Source organism: Thamnophis elegans, chromosome 7, assembly GCF_009769535.1.
Source record: "Thamnophis elegans isolate rThaEle1 chromosome 7, rThaEle1.pri, whole genome shotgun sequence".
NCBI classification, from domain to species: domain Eukaryota; kingdom Metazoa; phylum Chordata; class Lepidosauria; order Squamata; family Colubridae; genus Thamnophis; species Thamnophis elegans.
This window is the reverse complement of record NC_045547.1, coordinates 80,526,283-80,547,244: the sequence shown is the minus strand read 5'-3', so window position 1 is coordinate 80,547,244 and position 20,962 is coordinate 80,526,283. Positions and strand designations below refer to the sequence as shown.

General features: G+C 48.6%; 1 protein-coding gene across 1 annotated transcript in view; it reads right to left on the bottom strand.

The window, feature by feature from the left end:
* The window catches only part of PHTF2 (putative homeodomain transcription factor 2), a 76,294-nt gene that overhangs the window by 36,158 nt on the left and 19,174 nt on the right, over nt 1-20,962 (bottom strand). Inside the window, exon 2 of the mRNA XM_032221781.1 lies at nt 10,553-10,628. Coding sequence (XP_032077672.1) covers nt 10,553-10,597 — 45 coding nt within the window. The 5' untranslated portion in view covers nt 10,598-10,628. The remainder of the gene's footprint in view (nt 1-10,552; nt 10,629-20,962) is intronic.

Here is a 20,962-nt window from a genome sequence, read left to right as displayed (position 1 = left end):
CAAAACCACGACGTCGAAATCACGCCCACAACAGCATGCCGACAACAGCGTGCTATCAACAAACAACGTGAAAACAAGGTAATAACCCTAAGCCTAAGCCTAAGCCTAAGCCTGAACCTAACCCTTACCTTAACCCTAATCGCGCTTTTGTGGGCGCAGTTTTGTCAGCACCCTGTTGTGGGTGCGATTTCGACGCCACGGTTTTCTTGCCGCAGTTTTGTTGGTGCGCTTTTGTCGTGCGCGCATTTGTAGGGTTACGAAAGAAACACACTAACATAAAGCCAGGAAGTAAAGAAACTCACACCTGATTTCTCCAAAATTTATTTTTTTATTTACACACACAGATACACACACACACACACACACACACACACACACAGAGACAATATTGAGACATTTCCTATTGTATTACAGGTACTGCTCTAGTGGAGCGGTGGCTTAGAGGTAGAACTCTCGCCTCACAATCAAAAGGCAATGAGTTCGATTCTGGGTAAAGGCAGATATTTCTCTCTCTGGGCACAATCCGAATATATCTGCTGAACAAAACTCCGCACCGGAGACAGGATGGGCATACGGCCAGGAAACACAATCCCGCAAGGGATTACGGTGTCATTAAAAGATGATTACAGGTAGTGCTCGATTTATGACAACTGAGCCCTCAAATTCCCGATGCTAAGCGAATCATCTGTCAGGTGGATTGGGTCACATTCGATGGCCTTTACGACACACCGTATCACTACGTCTGTTCGTTTAGCAACTTAACGGTTGTTAAGTGAATCTACTTTGCTTATCCGAAGGTCGCAAAAGGGGATCACGGAGATGCGACGATCAGCTGCCAAGTGCCTGAATTTTGATCCCATGACCTTGATACCCAAATAGAATGAAACTACAAGGGTGAAAGCTGACAATAACAACCTCTTACACACCACACTTCCACATCCTAATGAAAAGAAACGGTGTAATTATCCAGTCATCAGACGAGCTTTTTAATCATAAACCAAAAATTAGCTGTATCAGCCACTTATTCCTTAATGACAGGGTAATTCTATTCCTTCCGTAGAATATTAATACATATATATATTTAATGGGCTCTGATGAGTCAAGAGTATGAGGAGAATGTTGGGGAATGTCGGCTCAAACCACCAGGTTTGTGACTGGTGCAACTGGAATGCCCTCATGAGTGGGTGCTTCTAAATTACCTCAGATGCGTTTCAGGTGCATTTTCCAGGGAGGGGGGAGGCAGAAATAGCGGGTTAGCTGAGGAAATCGCCTTTTTCATCAGGGATCTGAGGACAGGCTCAAAGAGCTGCCTGCCAAGGAGAGTTTACCCTGTATCACCCAAGAGCAGAAAAAAGGATTCTGATCCAGAAGACATGACCTCCATTTCTACAGCGATATGGAGACCTTCAGTACACAGAAAGAGGAGAAGGGGAAGAGAGGAGGGGAGGGGAGGAGAGGACAGGAGAAGAGTTGGAAGGGACCTTAGAGGTCTTCTAGTCTACCCTCTACTCAAGCCGGAGACCCTATACTATTCCAGACAACTGGCAGTTCAATCTCTTCGAGAGGAGAGAAGGAGAGGAGAAGAGTTGAGTTGGAAGGGATCTTAGAAGTCTTCTAGTCTACCCTCTACTCAAGCTGGAGGCCCTATACCATTCCAAGCAACTGGCAGTCCAACTGGCAGTCTTGGAGAAGAGAGGAGAGGAGAAGTTGGGGGAAGAGAAGAGTTGGACCTTGGAGGTCTTCTAGTCCAACCCCCTACTCAAGCCGGAGACCCTATACTATTCCAGACAACTGGCAGTCCAATCTCTTCAAGAGGAGAGAAGAGGGGAGGGGGGAGGGGAAGGAAAAAGGGAAGGGAAAGGAAGGGAAGGGAAGGGAAGAGTTGGAAGGGACCTTGGAGGTCTTCTAGTCCAACCCCCTACTTAAGCCGAAGACCCTATACTATTCCAGACAACTAGCAGTCCAATCTCTTCAAGAGGAGAGGGGGGAGGGAAAGGAAGAAGGGAAGGGAAAGGAAGGGAAGAGTTGGAAGGGACCTTGGAGGTCTTCTAGTCCAACCCCCTACTCAAGCCGGAGACCCTATACTATTCCAGACAACTAGCAGTCCAATCTCTTCAAGAGGAGAGGGGGAAGGGAAAGGAAGAAGGGAAGGGAAAGGAAGGGAAGAGTTGGAAGGGACCTTGGAGGTCTTCTAGTCCAACCCCCTACTCAAGCCAGAGACCCTACGCCATTCCAGACAAATGGCTGTGCCATCTCTTCTTAAAAACCTCCAGTGTTGGAGCACCCACCACTTCTGGGGGGGCAAGTCTTTTCATTCCGTTACTCCGGAAGTTATTTAAACGTCTATATACATTTAATCTTCTGCAGCCCTCCAAAAGCACGTGAGGGACAGAGAGAGAACTAGCAAGAGAACTGGCGTGCCTGAAGCATCGCGCTGAGGATGTGGGGGCGCAGCGCTCTCCCCTCCCAGCAACTGTGAACGGAAACCGTTCGGGGAGGACACGGCCTAGCCTTGAACTGCGAGCGATGTTGTTGCACGAAAGTTGGTTTTAAGAAGGAGGGGCCAGGAAGTGGTCTGGAGAGAGATAATGCACTTCTTGAAAAAAAAAGAAAAGAAAAGAAGGATTTTATAACTGTCTATTCTTCAACTTGATACAAAATGTGGAAGTATTATATTACTCCAGGGTAGGAGTAAAGCATTTGGACAAAATTGCCCACTTCTGCACACAGGCAAACCTTGAAATGGAGGGAGCTAATCTCCTCTTTTTTTTCCTTGGAGATAAGTGATATTATAATACTTTAAAGGCTTATTGTCATTTGAGAGATAATTATGAATTCAAGGAAATAAGGATTGTTACAAATGAAAGAATATTAATGGTAATTTGAACACATAATGCTCAATGACAGCGAAATATTCAGTTATGTTTAACACAAAACCAGTGATGTTATTCTTAATCTTGAATTGATGCACAAAAACTTGTAACCAAACAACACGCTTGATGAAATGGAGGAAAGTTTTTTTTTCTTGCTTTGTTTTGTATGTGTTGTTTTGTTGTTTAAGAAAAAGAATAAAAATATATATTAAAAAAAAAGGAGGGAGCTAACAATCGGAATAGATATGGAAGGGACCTTGGAGGTCTTCTAGTCCAACCCCTGATCAAGCAGGAGACCCTGGACCAATGATGGCCAACTTTTTCCAGACAAAGTGCCCGAAGCACCCGAACCCCCAAAATGCAATGCACGCACGCCCCCCACGCATGCACCCCACCCCACACTCATGTGTGCCCGCACCCACTTATGCCCCCCCATGCATACGCCCTGCCCCTATGATTGCACATGTGGCCCCCTGCAAGCCCCCCACGCATTCACGGCAGAGACCCAAATACCAGCCGGCCAGCAGAAGGCAGGTGCACATGCGCAGAAGAGCTGAACTGGAGCAATGGCTTGCGTACCCACAGAAAGGGCGCTGGGCACCACAGCCATCACCCCCCTGCAGAATTTGAGACAATGACTGTCCAGTCTCTTCTTACAAAACCTCCCGTGTTGGGAGCGTTCGCAATTTCTGGTGGCGAGCTGTTCCGCTGGTTAATTGTCCTCGCTATGAGGAAGTTTCTCCTTTAATTCCAGGTGGCTTCCCTCCTTTGATGAGTTTCCAACTATGATTTCTTGTTCTGCCTTCAGGTGCCCTGGAGAATAGCTTGACTCCCTCTTCTTTGTGGCAGCCCCTCAAATAGAGCCGAGGTGGCGCAGTGGTTAAATGCAGCACTGCAGGCTACTTCAGCTGACTGCAGTTCTGCAGTTCGACTGTTCTAATCTCACCGGCTCAAGGTTGACTCAGCCTTCCATCCTTCCGAGGTGGGTGAAATGAGGACCCGGATTGTTGTTGGGGGCGATACGCTGACTCTGTAAACCGCTTAGAGAGGGCTGAAAGCCCTATGAAGCGGTATATAAGTCTAACTGCTATTGCTATTGCTAAATATTGGAAGACTGCTATTCTGTCTCCCCTAGTCCTTCTCTTCATTAAACTAGACATACCCAGTTCCTGCAACCGTTCTTCGTATGTTTTAGTCTCCAGGACTTTCATTGTCTTAGTTGCTCCACTCCTGGCTTTTTCCAAATCTTATTTTTGGCAATGTGTTGACCAAAACTCGATGCTGTATTCCAGGTGTGGAAAACTTCCTAAGGTTTTACCAAGAGGCCCTAATAGGTGTTTTGTTTTATTCTATGCCTCGGTTTATATACAACCAAGGGCAACAATAATATCGGCCCTTGATTGATCATTGATAATGATAGTAATGTATACAACGTTGAGCTGTTACGATAAGTAATAATTGGATATGAATATTGAATGTTACCCGTGAAGGGAAGGTTAGAAATATTTTGGACTATATATAAAGGTTATTAATAACAATAACAATAAAAAAGAACAAAGTTAGACACAGCTAAAGTTTAACTAATAGGGGGAAAATATTATGATATAGGATATAGTTAAATAAAGAAAGGATAATGATAATAAAATTATATACATGGAGGATTAGAAAATTTTGGTATTAAATATTATGGATGTTTAGCTAGAACAGGATATGAGGATTTAAATGTTAATGGAGGATTTTACAAATAAGTAAATGAAATGCCAGTATGTGGTTATGTATTAAATCTTAGTATATTTTATGATGGACGTTTAAATAATTATAGTCAAATAAAAGTGGAGGTATGTCCGAGCTAAGATGTTAGAATTAATATGAATTATATTTGATGACGCACAAAAGCCTTTTGTAACCAACTGATACACTTTCTACAGTATGTAAAGAAGGAGGATTTGTATGTTTGTTTTGAAAATAAAATAAAATAATTTTTTTTAAAAAAGGAGGGTTGCGTTCTGTTTGCCAGGCTGCAAGTTGCACCAAAATAATAATAATAATAATATCGGCCCTTAACATTTGTGCGTCTGTGTGTGTGTTTAACGGGAGTTGATTATTATTATTATTTTTTTGCTAAGCCCTGTTGATTAATTGCTATCTTAAGTTTCTGGTGGAAAGAATAAGGCACATCCTTTCCAGATTTAAACCTGAGCTTCGGGAGAAACACCTTGAGTTCAGTTTAACTAGAGGCTGCGACAGTATCACCGTGTAGTCCAATACTTACCAGCCGCGGAGTTTCTAATAGAAACAATAAATATTTCAGCGTCAATGCATAATTGATGTCCACTCGCTCGCCTGCCGTCCTAACCCAGGGAGCGCTAACCTTTTTGTCGCCGCATGACGGAAACGTTCATGCACCTGTAATGCAATGGACGAGAGACCCGAAAACCAGCTGGCGGGCGCAAGGCACATCCGCGGTGGGGTTCACCGACAAAAGGGCGAACGACAAAACCGCGCCCGACTAAACCACGTCATCAACAGGGCAACAACAGCGCGGAGACAGAAGCACGCTGTAAACTCTAAACCTAAACTTAACCCCTAACCCTAAACCTAACACTAAACCTAATCCTAAACCTAACCCTTAACCTAACCCTAAACCTAACCCTAACCCTTAACCTAACCCTAAAGCTAACCCTAAAGCTAACCCTTATCTTAAGTTAAATCGGCTTTCTTTTGACGCGCTATTTAAAACGCCCTTCTTTCTCCGCGCTGGCTGTTGTCGCCGCGTTGATGACGTCAGCGACGCGGTTTAGTTGGGCGCGGTTTTGTCGTTCGCCCTTTTGTCGGGTCACGCCGCGGTGGAGCCCAGCTGGGTGACGGCTCATGTGCCCACAGAGAGGAAGGATGCCATATGTTGCCATAAGTTCCCTATCACGATCCTAACCAAATTTATTGATGCAATCCACCTGATAAAGACATTTTGGCCCTCAGGAAATAAGAAGAAAACGTTCAGCAAGAGATACAGTATCTACTCAGCAATGCACAACTGCAATGTAGGCCGTCCTCGGCTTATGACCAACAACTGAGCCCGAAGTTTCTGTCGTTAAGCGATTTTGGCCCCATTCCACGACCTTCCTTGGCCACGGTTGTTAAGTGAATCGTGGCCGTTGTTAAGTTGGGAGGGGGAAGCCAGATTCACTTCACAACCGTGTTCGTCAATTAACAACTGTGGTTATTCACTTAACAACTGCGGCAAGGTCATAAAATGGAGCACTTAACCAACGTCTCACTTAAGGACAGAAATCTGGGGACTCCATTGTGGTCGTAATCGGGGACTTCCTGTATCTGTATTCCAGTCTTCCCTGTGAAGATCAGATTACTGCTTCAATTCAGAGTTGTTGTTTTTTCGGAGAAAATCTTTGCCGAATTGGGTAAACACACAACAAGCAATTATACAGACTTTTTTTATTTTAAACTAGCTGATAATCCGCCATTGCCCAGATATTTAGAGACATCGAAGCGTTTGTCTGACAGGGAGCCATTGAGAGGGCTTTTCTTCACCCTACTCCCATGCCCATCATCCCTGCCCTCTCCCTTCCCCCCCATGCGCTCCTCTTTCCCGCCCTGTCTACGATCCTGGCGCTTTGCCCTAAACCCATCAGGCACTTCCTCACTGGTGGCTTCCCAGAGGGAGCTGAAAAGGAACTGGCATCACAAACAACTGCCGCTCTAGGATGCCGCACTCGCTTTCCTTAACGGCCCAAGCGTTCCAGAGTTATGCTGGGACACACACACACAGATACACACACCCCAGGATTGTCTTACTCCCCCAGTATTTGTTTCCAGAGAATAAGTCATCTGTGTACCAAGTTTGGTTGAAATTGCTCGAGGTGCTCCAGGGTTATGCTGGAACATACATACCAGTATGTACGGGCGTATCGGTGCCTGCTGGGAGCACCAGATACTATTCCAGTATGGTGCTCCGGAGGGCCCACCTGCCCGCCCGTCCTCCTTACCGGTATTTGAGCGATGGGGTATTCCGCGCACACACATGGAGCGTACGGCGCCTGCGTGATGCTCTGCCGAGCAGCTGGAGTGTCAAGGGTCGTAAGTACGCATGTGCGGGCTGCGCATGTGCATGTGGTGAACGCCTGGCCCCGTTTCATCGTACCAGTTGCAACCATACATACATACATACATACATACATACATACAGCATATATATATAATATACATACATACATTACACACATATGCTGATAAATAAGCATGTAGCTCAAATGGTTAACTCCCTGCCTGGGAGGCAATAGAGCACAGGTTCGATTCCCAACTTGGGTATGGCTAGCTGATGAGAGCTAAATAGCTTGAAATAGATCTATACTAGTCTCCCTTTATTTATTTATCAGTATAAATATAGCAAATGTAACAAAAAGGCAACAGTAAAAAATATTGGGTTTCTGTCTGGATGGTCTCTTGTGACGAGCCTAATGACAGAGAGTGGAAGTGTGACCTTCCTCCCATACTTGGGCATACCAGGGGTTGTGACTTTAAGTATATACCTCCCACCCTGGCTGGCTGATAAGGAGTCGTTCTCTGTAGCTCAAATGGTTAACTCCCTGCCTGGGAGGCAATAGAGCACAGGTTCGATTCCCAACTTGGGTATGGCTAGCTGATGAGAGCTAAATAGCTTGAAATAGATCTATACTAGTCTCCCTTTATTTATTTATCAGCATAAATATAGCATATATATATATATATAATATATATATATATATATATAAATATATATATATATTTATATATATATATTTTCTGAGGTTTTCGCGGGTGTTAGTATGTAGGTCTCTAGTTGTTCGGGTTTTCTCCTGCGTAGAATTGGAGATGTCTTGGCGACGTTTCGACGAAGTCACATTCGTCATCTTCAGGCTGCTGCTGACTACTTCAGGTTTGGTGTTTCCAGGAGTAGGAAACACCAAACCTGGACCAAACCCTACTCCTGGAAACACCAAACCTGAAGTAGTCAGCAGCAGCCTGAAGATGACGAATGTGACTTCGTCGAAACGTCGCCAAGACATCTCCAATTCTACGCGGGAGAAAACCCGAACAACTAGAGACCTACATACTAACACCCACGAAAACCTCAGAAAAAAAAAATATATATATATATATATATATATATATATATATATATATATATATATATATATATATATATATATATATATATATATATATGGCTATATGTTATATTTGTGCTGATAAATAAATAAAGGGAGACTAGTATAGATCTATTTCAAGCTATTTAGCTCTCATCAGCTAGCCATACCCTTACTGGGAATCAAGCCTGTGCTGTATTGCCTCTAAGGCAGATGTGTTAACCATTGAGCCACAGAGCTCGACTCCTTATCAGCCAGCCAGGATGAAAGGTATCTATTTAGATTTACAACCCCCGGTATGCCCAACATGGGAGGAAGATCACTACTTCCATTCTAGAAGATCACTTCTTCCATTATTTATTTATTTTATTTTATTTATTTATATATATATATATATGAAGATATATATCTTCTTCCCATATTCTAAAAATCTAGCCGTAGACTAAAGCGCGCTCGACGAAAGCGCGTACGTGACGTCATCACAGCGCGATGAAAACATCGCGCTGTGAGCGGTAAATTTAAAATTAAAGCGAAAACCTTACCCTAACCCCCCCAAACCTAACCCTTAACCTAACCCTAAACCTAACCCTTAACCTAACGCTAAACCTAACGCTAACCCTTAACCTAACCCTAAACCTAACCCTAACGCTTAACGTAACCCTAAACCTAACCCTAACCCTTAACCTAACCCTAAACCTAAACCTAACCCTTACCTTTATGTGAATCGGCTTGCTTTAATTTTATTTTAATTTAATTTATTTTTAATTTTTTTCGTCGCGCTGCTGATGACGTCAGGTACACGCTTTAATCGGGCGCGCTTTAGTGGACCGCAGTTTTGACAGGTCACGATATTATTGCCCCTTCTATTATTTTTCAATTTGTATTTCACCATTCTTAACCCTCTTATCTTACTCCTCTGTCTACTATATTGGCTGATTACCTCTAGTAAGTTTAAACCACTTGGAGACATATAGATGTGTGTTAATTCTCCTTAACTACTATTTTGGGCTTCCTTCATTGATTCTTGTTTCTTTCCTCCATCTACCTGTACCATTTATCCCATATCTGGTAGAATTCTGATTCTTCTTTTCCCTGGATTTCTTTAGTTAGTTTGTCCATTTCAGCAATAGCAATAGCTATAGCAGTTAAACTTATATACCGCTTCATAGGGCTTTCAGCCCACTCTAAGCAGTTTACAGAGTCAGCATATTGCCCCCAACAACAATCCGGGCCCTCATTTTACCCACCTCGGAAGGATGGAAGGCTGAGTCAACCTTGAGCCGGTGAGATTTGAACCGCCAAACTGCAAAACTGCAGTCAGCTGAAGTAGCCTGCAGTGCTGCATTTAACCACTGCACCACCTCAGCTCTAGTCCATAACATTTCTTATTATTTCATCTTCGCTTGGAATTAATTTGTTTTTCCCATTTCTGGGCAAAGGCAATCCTCGCCGCCGTAATTATATGTAATATTAAATACTGGATTTCTTTTTTATATATATTTCATAGTCATTATTCCTAATTAAAAAAAAAACTTCAGGTTTCCATTCTATTTTAAAACCTGTTATTACCTCTAGCCACTTTTTGATCCTTTTCCAAAAAATTTTAGCCTCCTCACAGATCCACCATAAATGGTAGTATGTTCCATGTATTGATTCACATTTCCAGCATTTGGGGGAGGTATTTGTTGAGATTTTAGCTAACCTTAAGGTAAGTTATTTTCTACGTAAAGATGAAAGCGTTGTCAACAGAAAACTTACTGCACCCACTGCCTCCAGACATAATAAAAGCTTTGGGGAACAAGAGGATAAAACCGGAATTTTTTAATTAAAATAAAGCTCTCAGATATTAGTCCCAAAGGTGCTTTTTTTTTTTCAGGAGGCAAAACTGGAGTTTCTTGTGGCTTTTTTTTTGAAGAAGTTTCGCTTCTCATCCAAGAAGCTTCTTCAGCTCTGACTGAACGGTGGGGGAATGGAAGGATTGATACACCTTGCAGACAGCTGGTCATTTGCATCCTTTTAGAGAGTCGTTGAGGCCACTTGGAGGTTCATTCAAGTGAGAATGAGAAGCGAAACGTCTTCCAAAGGAAATAAATAAATAAGAAAAATCCAGCTGTCTCCTGAAAAAGCACCTTTGGGACAATCACCACCTAGAATCAGCGAGCCGGCGCCCCAGCTCAGCCGCGCATGCGTTGTGTTCCTACCGCCGGCCAGCTGATTTCGAGTCTCTGCTGTGCTGTGCATGTGCGGGGCGCATGTGTGAAGGAGCGGGGGCCGCATGTGCATGCGGGGGGGGGAGGGCGCAGGGGGCGGTATTTCCCTCCCGCAGCCCATTTTTGGTCCCAGAAGGCTTCAGGGAGGCGGAAGGGGGGGATCGCAGGGGAGGAGTCATGCGGGGGATGGGGGCAGTCATGCGCGCGAGCACAGGGAGACAGGACACACAGGGGGGGGGGGAGATGTCTCACACATGACAATAAAAATGTTAGCCATTAGTGACCTAAATGAACCATCATTTCATACTGGGAAAAAAAATCTTACCTTTTTCTGGTACCAGACGATAGCATCTGTGACTTTGGAGGCCATTCTGTGGCGTTTATACCGAAGTCATTTTAGGCTGCGGAGACAACAACAAAAAGAAAACACACAACGTTAAACCTTAGAATTTCAACTAAAGCAAGGCGCAGTGTTTTGGCTTAAATCGCAATGGCCAATTAATCCGTAAGAGTGAGAAGTCTAATACTCGCAACGACAACTATTTAATCCGCGTTCAAATGCTGCAAATGAAGCCGATGGTCTCATACCGTCTGCTTGTTTTCTAGATCAAGGGTGTCAAACTCAAGGCCCGAGGGCTGCATTCGGCCACAGTGTGCTTAGATTTGGCCCGGGAGGCCGCCTTGGAAACAGCAAAGGACTGGCCCACGGTGCCTCTGCCAGCAAAACGGAGCCCCCAAGCTCCGTTTTCGCTGGCAGAGGGTTGCAGGAGGCTGTCGCAGCTGAAAAACGGAGCTTCGGAACCCGTTTTCACTGACAGGGGGTTATAGGAGGCCGCCACAGCTGAAAGCAGAGCTCGGGAGCCCGTTTTCACTGGCAGAGGGTTACAGGAGGCCGTCACAGCAGAAAACGGAGCTCGGGAGCCTCTTTTCTCTAGCAGAGGGTTGCAGGAGGCCGTCGCCGCTGAAAACGGAGCTCAGGAGCCTGTTTTCGCTGGCAGAGGTTGCAGGAGGCCGTTGCAGCTGAAAACAGAGCTTGGGAGCCTCTTTTCTCTAGCAGAGGGTTGCAGGAGGCCATCGCCGCTGAAAACGGAGCTCGGGAGCCTGTTTTCGCTGGCAGAGGGTTGCAGGAGGCCGTTGCAGCTGAAAACAGAGCTCGGGGGCCACTTTCTTTAGCAGAGGGTTGCAGGAGGCCAGCGCAGCTGAAAACAGAACTCGGGAGCCCGTTTTCACTGGGATAGCACTCAGGCCACCACGGGCGCCCCCGTCACGAGTGACGTCGAGGCTGAACATGCCTTCCTTGGACATGCCCACGAGGTCAAACACAACCCTGATGCTAGCTCTCAATGAAATAGAATTTGACACACAAACACACACGGTTCCAGATGATGTTTTTGAGTTTCTATTTCACAATATTTTTTAAAGGATGGGAAGCAATCAAGGAGAGAAGCAGCCCAGAATTAAGGAGAAAACTTCCTAACAGTGAGGACAATCAACCCGTGGGACGGGCTCTTTTAAATATCGACGGAGGGACGACTGCGGCAGCCAGGGTTCAAACAACAACTGGTTTATTCTAAGCTGACAGCGATTCAAAGGACAGAACGCGCGCCAAAGGTATTTATACTAACGTTTAACCAATCACCGGCCGGGGACTAGACAGCAACCGCTGACGTCAGTCCCTCGGCCAATCAACTGTAACTTCGGCCGGCAACACCCTCTGAGGCTTCCAGCCAACCAGAAAGTCAGAGGCTGTTGCTGGCCTCATGAATATTAATGAATCCTTAACACCCCTTTCCCCCAGTTCTGCGCATGCCCGAAACGGAGCATGCGTAGTCTTGAAGGTATGCTGGGCGGCGCCGGACCCGCCCAGATCTTCTCATTGCAGGGGCAGTCGTCGGCGGAGGAGGACCTCCTCGTGGTAGCTCCTCCCCAAAGGGAGTGGAGCTCCGAGGCACGCCATTTTGAAAAGGCCCAGAAGACGGGCTCAACTGCAAAGGTAGGCTTGGCCGTGGGGGCGCGTCGCCAGGCGTAGGAGGGATCTTCTGGGGAGTGTCCCCGGGGTTGTGATTGAATTTCTGAAAGTTTCCTAGGACGGGTTGAGGTGTCAGTTCTGCGTCCTTGCAGGTGGCGCTTTGGTAGGTAGGGCCTGGAGTGGCGAAGGCCCTTGTTTGCGGTCCCTCGGCTTGAGTATGTTGTGGTTGGCACAGGTTGAGGCCTGGAGTGGCGAAGGCTTCACAGGGCAACCCCGGTATTGCGGTGTTGTCAATCGGGGGTTCGTGGCACCGGCCTGCGACGGGAGACGCCTCCTTAGCTGATCCAGGTGGCGTCTCCATTGGGATCCATCGGCCAATTGGATCCTAAAAGAACATGGGCCGGTCAGGGCAACGATAGAAGCTGGCACCCATCTCGGCTCCCCCGCAAAAGACCGGGCCCACACGGAATCCCCTAACTTAAAGGAACGGGGAGGGAGAACCCCCAGATTGCTCGGCTGATCCCCTGAATAGAGCGGGTGAAGCCTATCCAGGGGAGTCCGCAGGCGCCGACCCATCAAGAGCTCCGCGGGGCTTTGTTGGTGGTTGGGCAGGGGGTGGAATGTTGGCTTAGCAGGTAAGCCGCCACCCTCGCCTGCCAGTCGCCCCGGTCCATGCGGCCCAGTGCCTCCTTCGCTGAGCGGGACCGCCCGCTCCGCCCGGCCATTGCTGGCGGGTGATACGGGGCTATGGGCGCGTGCCGGATCCATTGCTCGGCCAAGAATTCTGGAAAGTGGTGGATGTGAACTGGGGCCCGTTGTCCGAAACCATCACGTCCGGCAACCCATGGGTTGCGAACAATTTCCGTAGAGCCTGACCGTACTCTCGGCTGTGGTAGAGCCCATGAGGACCAGCTCCACCCATCGGGAGTAGGCATCCACCACAACCAGGAAGTTCTGGCCGTGGAAGGGACCAGCGAAATCGATGTGGAGGCGGGACCATGGGCCTCTCGGAGCCTCCCACTCTCGAGCAGGCCCGGCAGGGGGGTTGGGCCTGGATACTTGACAAGTCGTTTGCAGCGGCCTACATAGGCCGCTATCTCTGTGTCCAGCAAGGGCCACCAGACATAGCTACGGGCCAATGCCTTCATCCGTGCTATGCCCGGGTGGTCCTTGTGGAGCAGATCCAGAACTTGTGGCCGAAGCGCAGCGGGGATCAGCACCCGATCCCCCCAGACGAGACAACCCCCGTGGAGATCTCTGTCTGGCGATTTTTAAAGGGCCGAAAACCCTCTGCCACTTTGTCTGTTGGCCATCCCCTCAAAACCAGGAAGCGGACCTGGGAGAGGATTGGATCGGCCTTCGTGTGGGCTGCCACGTCTGCGGCGGAGATTGGGAACCCGGAGGAGGCAATGGAGAGGACGGAGAGGGCTGGGACGGTGGCGGTGTCCGTCTCCGGTAGCTGGGCAACGGCTGAGGGCATCCGCATGCCCCAGCTGTTTGCCAGGACGGTTAGAGCAGCGTATAAGAATACGCTGCGAGGAACTCCGTCCAGCGAGTCATTCGGGGGGACAAAATGGCAGGGGTCGGCTTGTCGCCCGCCAAAAGCCCAAGGAGTGGCTTATGGTCGGTGACAAGAGTAAAGTGCCGACCATAGAGGTAGTCGTGGAACCTCTTAATCCCGGACACTGCAGCCAGAGCCTCCTTGTCGATCTGACTGTAGTTACGCTCCGCCGAGGAGAGTGTCCGGGAATAAAGGCCACAGGGGCCTCTGAGCCATTCGGGAGGACATGGCTCAGGACCGCCCCTAGACCAAATGGGGAGGCGTCACACGCCAACGTCAGAGGCATCCCGTCATGATACTGAATCAGGACTGCCGATGACGTCAACGTCTCTTTGACAGCCGCGAACGCATGCGCTTCGCGGCTGCCCCAGCGCCAGGCCGCGGATCGGTCGAGCAACCGATGCAGCGGCTCGGCTAGTGACGCCTTGTGAGGAATAAAGGGGGCATAGAAATTGAGCAGCCCTAGGAACGCCTGTAGCTCCGCCCTGGAGGTGAGAGCAGGGGCGTTCTTAATGGCGGCAATTTTTGACGGTGTAGGGTGAATGCCTTGGGTGTCTATTAAGAAGCCAAGAATTCTACCCTAGGGACAGCAAATGAGCATTTGCTGCTCTCAATTTCAATCCCGCGCCCCTGAAACGACTGAGGACCTTCCGTAATACATCGATGAGTTCTGAGCGGCTGGCTACAGCGATCAGAACATCATCGAAATATGGCACAACCCCCGGTAGTCCATGGAGCAGACGCTCCATGAGGCTCTGGAAGATCCCCGGGGCAACGGACACGCCGAATTGCAGGCGGCGACAACGGAAAGCCCCACGATGGGTGACGATGGTCTGGGCAGCCGCCGCATCGTCATCCACCGGGAGCTGTTGATAGGCCTGCGCCATATCCAGTTTGGCAAATATGCAACCCTGCCCCAAGGAGTGGAGCAGGTGTTGCACAACAGGGACTGGATAGGGGTTTGCCTGAAGGGCCAAGTTGATCGTCGACTTGTAGTCGGCGCAGATTCACCGAGCCATCCGGCTTGACCGGAGGAGAACTATGGGGGTCTCCCATGGAGCGTGATCAACTGGCTCGATGACACCCTGCGCCAAGAGTTTGTCAAGTTCGGCGTCAACCTTGGCCCTTAAGGCAAAGGGCACCCTGCGGGCTTTCAGCTAATGGGAGCAATCTGGGGATCTCAAACTAAGGGAGATGGGGGTTCCCTTGTAGCACCCAAGCTGACCATCGGAAACGTCAGAGAATTCTTTTAAAACGTCCTCTACTGAAAAGGAAATCACCCGGTGCACCCCCCCAATGGACAACCCAGGGCTGGAAACCAGTCAAGGCCGAGAAGGGCCGGCAGGGCGTTTTTACAATAATGATTGGCAGCTTCCCATTAAAAGTGCCATAATGAAGGAATAGGGAAAGACCCCAGTCACGGGAATCAATTTTCCTTGGTAGTCCCTTAAAAGTAAGCGGGTTGGGCTAACTTTGTTTGGGGCACCGCAGGGCAGAGGCGGGGAGAACATGCTCCCAGGACAGCAACGAACGGGAGGAGCCGGAGTCCACCTCCATTTGGCACGGCTGACTGCCAGGTGGACATTGGCTGTTATTTTCCGGGATCCGGAGGAGGCCTGGTTGATTGAACTCTCCATATCCTGCGGTGCGGACACATTGTGGCAGTCGTCTCCTCTGCGAGTTGGCCGCGGTGGTTGGCGTGCGCGGCTGCGATTTGGATCTTTCGTTGGCTGGAAGAAGGCAGGGGCGGCAAGGATGCTCGAAGACTTGGGCAATGTGCCCCTGCCTCTGACAACGGCGGCAGATGGCGTTCCGGAACTGACAGGTCTGGCGGTCGTGGCGGCCTCCGCAACTGAGGCAAGACGCCCTTGGAGGCTTGCATTGCGGCCGCTGAAGGAGCCGGTTGTCTTCGCCGAGGTTGGGCACGTACTTGGCCGACGTTGTCGGGCTCCGGGTCCTCGGACGGCGTAAAGTCATCAAAGTCAATGTCATGGATTTGGGAGGTCGGTGGATCGTGAACGGAACGTGCCCTGGCGTTTGTGATGATAGTTGTAGCCACTCCAGATCCGCGGTGGATTGCTCAGAGAGCTCCGCTGCTCTGGCGATCTCCACTGCTGTAGGAGGGTAATATCGTGGTAGCGGAACATGCGGTTTCTTAGATGGACATCCCGCACTCCGCACACGAATTGCTCAACTAAATTTTCCTCAAGATTTGAGGAAATCACACTGGGACGCTACCGTGCGCAGGGCTTCTAAGAACTGACTAATTGACTCTCCCGGCTTCTGCACTCTTCTGCGGAACACAAAGCTGGGGCAATTTTGGAAGGTGTTGGGATAGTGCCCCTTCAGTTTAGCCATCAAGTTGTCCCAACCTAATTTATAAGCTGGTCTGGGAGCAGCCATAGCTCTGGCTGAGGCGAACATCGAAGGTTCGCAGCAGGATAAAAAGAAACTACACTTCTCCTCATCGGTTTGAGCCTGGTTCTTTGTAGCAATGAGGTATGTCTCAAACCGCTCCATGAACCCTTCCAGGATTCACCGGCGGAGCCGAATGGAGCGAAGGCGGCAAAGGATTCATGTTGGCTAAAGTTAGTGACAGGGACTGAGGAGTGGGAGGCTGTGGAGAGGAGGTCGTGACAGGAATTTTCCCTCAGCGTTCGGTGCCGGCGCGAGTAGCGGCTTGTGGCAGCTGGCTGATAGAACCTCTCTCTCTACCCTAGGCTTGCGTGGAATCGCGATCCCACCTTCGTCGCCAGTTTTAAATATCGACGGAGGGACGACGCGGCAGCCAGGGTTCAAACAAACAACTGGTTATTCTAAGCTGACAGCGATTCAAAGGACAGAACGCGCGCCAAAGGTATTTATACTAACGTTTAACCAATCACCGGCGGGGACTAGACAGCAACCGCTGACGTCAGTCCCTCGGCCAATCAACTGTAACTTTCGGCCGGCAACACCCTCTGAGGCTTCCAGCCAACCAGGAAAGTCAGAGGCTGTTGCTGGGCCTCATGAATATTAATGAATCCTTAACACCCTCCCCTCCAGAAGTTGTGGGTGCTCCCATCACTGGAGGCTTTTAAGAAGGGACTGGCCAGCCACGTGTCTGGAATGGTCTAGGGTCTCCTGCCCTGAGCAGGGGCTGGACTAGAAGACCTCCAAGGTATACCTTCCAGCTCTGTTATCCATTCCACTCTTAATTCAGAAACCATCTCCTTTTACTCTATTTTTTTTGGGGGGGGGGGTGTTTGAAACTTCTTCTTTCCAATTATGTGACACAATCAACTTCTTCTACTCCTGTTCAGGAATGGAGAACTTCAGACCTCTGATGGGTTTCCAAAAAAGCAAGTAACGGTTTCTTTTACAACAAAACAGCTGCGTTGCTAATAAACACAAGATCTTGCATTGCAAACGAAACCTGGCTTGAAATAGAGGAAGGCCGGATCCCCTGTTATCCTTTTCTCCCCGTAGCAGCTCAACTCCAACTCTTAGGCCGAAGAATCACAGTGTTCCAACGGGACAAGCACTATGGGGAGTAAAGTGTTAAACCGAGGGACCCTGGTGGTCTTTTGAGCTCGGTGGTTTTTCTGGCAGAATCCTAGTGACCCAACGAGGTAACATCATCAGTGCTACAAGGGAGGGAGGTTTGCGGAGTGGAGGAGAAGAAGAGGAGGAAGTGGGAGGGGAGGGAAGAGGTGGAGGATTATGGAGGTCCTTGGTGCTCTCTGAGCTGAATGAGTTTTCTTGCAGGCATTTCGTGACCCAACTAGGTAACATCATCAGTGCTACTAAGGAGGGAGGTTCGCGGAGTGGAGGAGGAGGAGGAGGAAGGGGGGGGAGTGGGAAAGAAGAGAGGGACTATGGAGGTCTTTGGTGCTCTCTTGACAACCCGTAGAGTATGACCTTCAGAAGGTTACTGAACAGAGAGTTTCTGGGAAGACATCCTGCCCGCGTTCCCCAGGGCCCTTCGAAGCATCACAAAAAACATCCCTTCTCCGAGTGTTCCCCAGACACAAGATAACATATCACTACAGGGACGAACGAACTACACACAACGTACAGTGTTTACTCCTCGGAGCAGCCTGTTCTCGGCGGCCTCCATTCGTCACGCATCTGGGGACAAGCTGACCTTGCAAGCTCAGGGACGATCAGTCGCGTAAGAGCAGTTGTTAGGCGCAAGAGTGGTAAGGCAAGTGGTTAGAGTGCAGGCTACTTCTGCTGACTGCAGCTGACTGCAGTTTGGCAGTTCGAATCCCACCAGACTCAAGGTGGACTCAGCCTTCCCTCCCTTCCAAGGTGGATAAAATGAGGACCCAGATTGCTGGGGGGCAAGAGGCGACTCTGTAAACCCCTTAGAGAGGGCTGTAAAGCACTGTGAAGCGGTATATAAGTGCTATTGGTAAGTGGGGAAGGAAGGAAGGAAGGAAGGAAGGAAGGAAGGAAGGAAGGACCATGATTAGAATGCAGCATTGTAATTCTGCCGATTGCCAGGAGTTCGATCCTGACTAGCTCAAGGTGGACTCAGCCTTCCCTCCTTCCGAGGTGGGTAAATGAGGACCCACATTGTTGGGGGCAACAGGCTGACTCTGTAAACTGCTTAGAGAGGGCTGTAAAAGCACTGTGAAGTGTTAAGTTTAAATGCTATTGCCCTTCCTTTCCTTCCTTCCTTCCTTCCTTCCATCCATCCATCCATCCATCCATCCATCCATCCATGGTTAGAATGCAGAATTGCAGGCTGACTCTGCCCACAGTCAGGAGTTCGATGCTGACTACTTGAAGGTTGACTCATCCTTCCATCCTTCCGAGGTGGGTAAAATGAGGACCCAAATTGTTGGGGGGCAATAAGCTGACTCTATAAACTGCTTCGAGAGGGCTGTAAAAGCACTGTGAAGCAGTATATAAGTCTAAGGGCTATTGCCCTTCCTTCTTTCCTTCCTTCCTTCATCCCTTATTCCCTTTCTCATTCTCCTTCCTTTTGCCACAGTAGTTAGAATGCAGTATTGCAGGTGAACTCTGCCCACAGTTCGATCCTGACCAGCTCAAATATTGACTCAGCCTTCCATCCTTCCAAGGTAGTTAAAATGAGGACCCAGATTGTTGGGGGCAAGAGGCTGACTCTGTAAACTGCTTAGAGAGGGCTGTAAAAGCACTGAGAAGCGGTATATAAGTCTAAGTATTTAGAATAAAGTAGAGTAGAGTAGAGTAGGGTAGGGTAGGGTAGGGTAGGGTAGGGTAGGGTACGGTACGGTAGGGCAGGGCAGGGCAGGGCAGAGCAGAGCATGGAAAGGTAGGATAGGATAGGATAGGATAGGATAGGATAGGATAGGATAGGATAGGATAGGATAGAATAGTTGGAGGGAACCTTTGAGGTCTTCTAGTCCAACTCCCTGCTCAGGCAGAAAGCCTACACCACTTCAGACAAATGGTTATCCAATCTCCTCTTAAAAACTTCCAGTGCTGGAGCATTCACAACTTGTGGAGGCAAGTAAATCTAAGTTTATAAATCTATAAATCTAAGTGTTATTGCTATAAAAATTCACTCAAAGTCCTAGCTGAAGAAGTCAGGCTTCACGAGAATTTTTTAAAAAAAATCAAGGATGCATTTCCATACCCAATTCTATTCTTAAAAAGGTAAAGGTTCCCCTCGCACATACATGCAAGTCATTCCCGACTCCAGGGGGCGGTGCTCATCTCCGTTTCAAAGCTGAAGAGCCAGCGCTGTCCGAAGACGTTCTCCGTGGTCATGTGGCCGGCACGACTCAACGCCGAAGGCGCACGGAACGCTATTATCTTCCCACCAAAGGCGGTTCCTATTTTTCCACTTGCATTTTTTACGTGCTTTCGAACTGCTAGGTTGGCAGAAGCTGGGACAAGTCACGGGAGCTCGGCGCTAGGGATTCGAACCAAAGGACCGCCAATCTTTCTGATTGACAAGCCCAGCGTCTTAGCCACTGAGCCGCCTGAAATTCTATTCTCAGAACCCAAACCCCCAAACCCAACCCTAATCAGCCGTCAAACCAACCTTGCCAATGTAATTGTTCCCAAGCACTCCCCCTTCTCCTCCTCGCTCGCTCCTCCCGCGAGCAGTTTGAAGTCTCCAAGGGCTAGAAGCTGAAAACAATAAACCGGCTTCAGGAGGAAGTGTGTGAGCCACTGGCTGAGCTCTCGGAGAGTGGAGGAGAGGAGAAAGAAAACGTACTTTATAAGTGGCGGATGACACAGCTGCAAAGTATTTTATTTGCAAAAAAAAAAAAAAAGGAAGGCTGGGGATTATTTATTTAGCGGTGTGCAGTCAACGTGCAACGGTGAATAAATGTTAGCATGAAGATGAAAATGCACCAATTTTTTTCACCAGGGATAAAAGACCAGCTTAGTTTACGATAGCAAAAACACACACACAGACAAAGAAATTCAGCATGGCAACATCTGTTCCGATTACAGGTAGTCCTTGACTTAGTTTGTTGAGTGACCGTTCCAAGTTGCAACAGCCCTAAAAATGGGACTTATGACCGCCGTTTCACCCTTACGACCGGATTCAAACTCCAGACACTTTGCAAATTGACTTGTGCTTACGACGGTCACAGATCCCGTGATCTTCTTTTGCGACTGCCTGACAAGCAGAGTCCACGGAGAAGCCAGATTCACTTAACAGCCATGGGACTAAACTTAAGGCCGGCAGTGATTCACTTAATGACGGTGGCAGGAGGGATTGTCAAATGGGGCAAGACTGACTTAAAGAGAGAAATTTCTGGCTCAGTTGTGCTTGTTAAGACAAGGGCTGCCTGCACCAATTGTGCTACCAGAATTTATTTCCAGAAAGGCGATTCACTTAACGACCAAGTTGCTAATCTAATGATGGCAGCGGTTGACGAGCTCAGCCTCTTAGCCACTGAGCCACCGCGTCCCTCTTGCATGTAATATCCCCGCAAAAACTATGAAGGATTATTTTTTTTAGGACGATGTTCTCCAAATCGGTTCCCTCCAGATACGCGGAAATTGCAATTCCCACATTTGTGGTCTGTCGTGGTTGCGGCTCGCACCGTGTGGGAAGTCTGGTGCAATTCGAGCTCCGGTCGAGTCTACAGAGTTGGGAGAGGCTGTTTCAGGTGCCAAAAACAGGAGTCCGCATAAAAACCTCTGGCACACAAAGCCTTCCTCTTCGGCAGCTGGATCCGCGCATTCCTTTCCTTACTGCTAACACCGCGCCT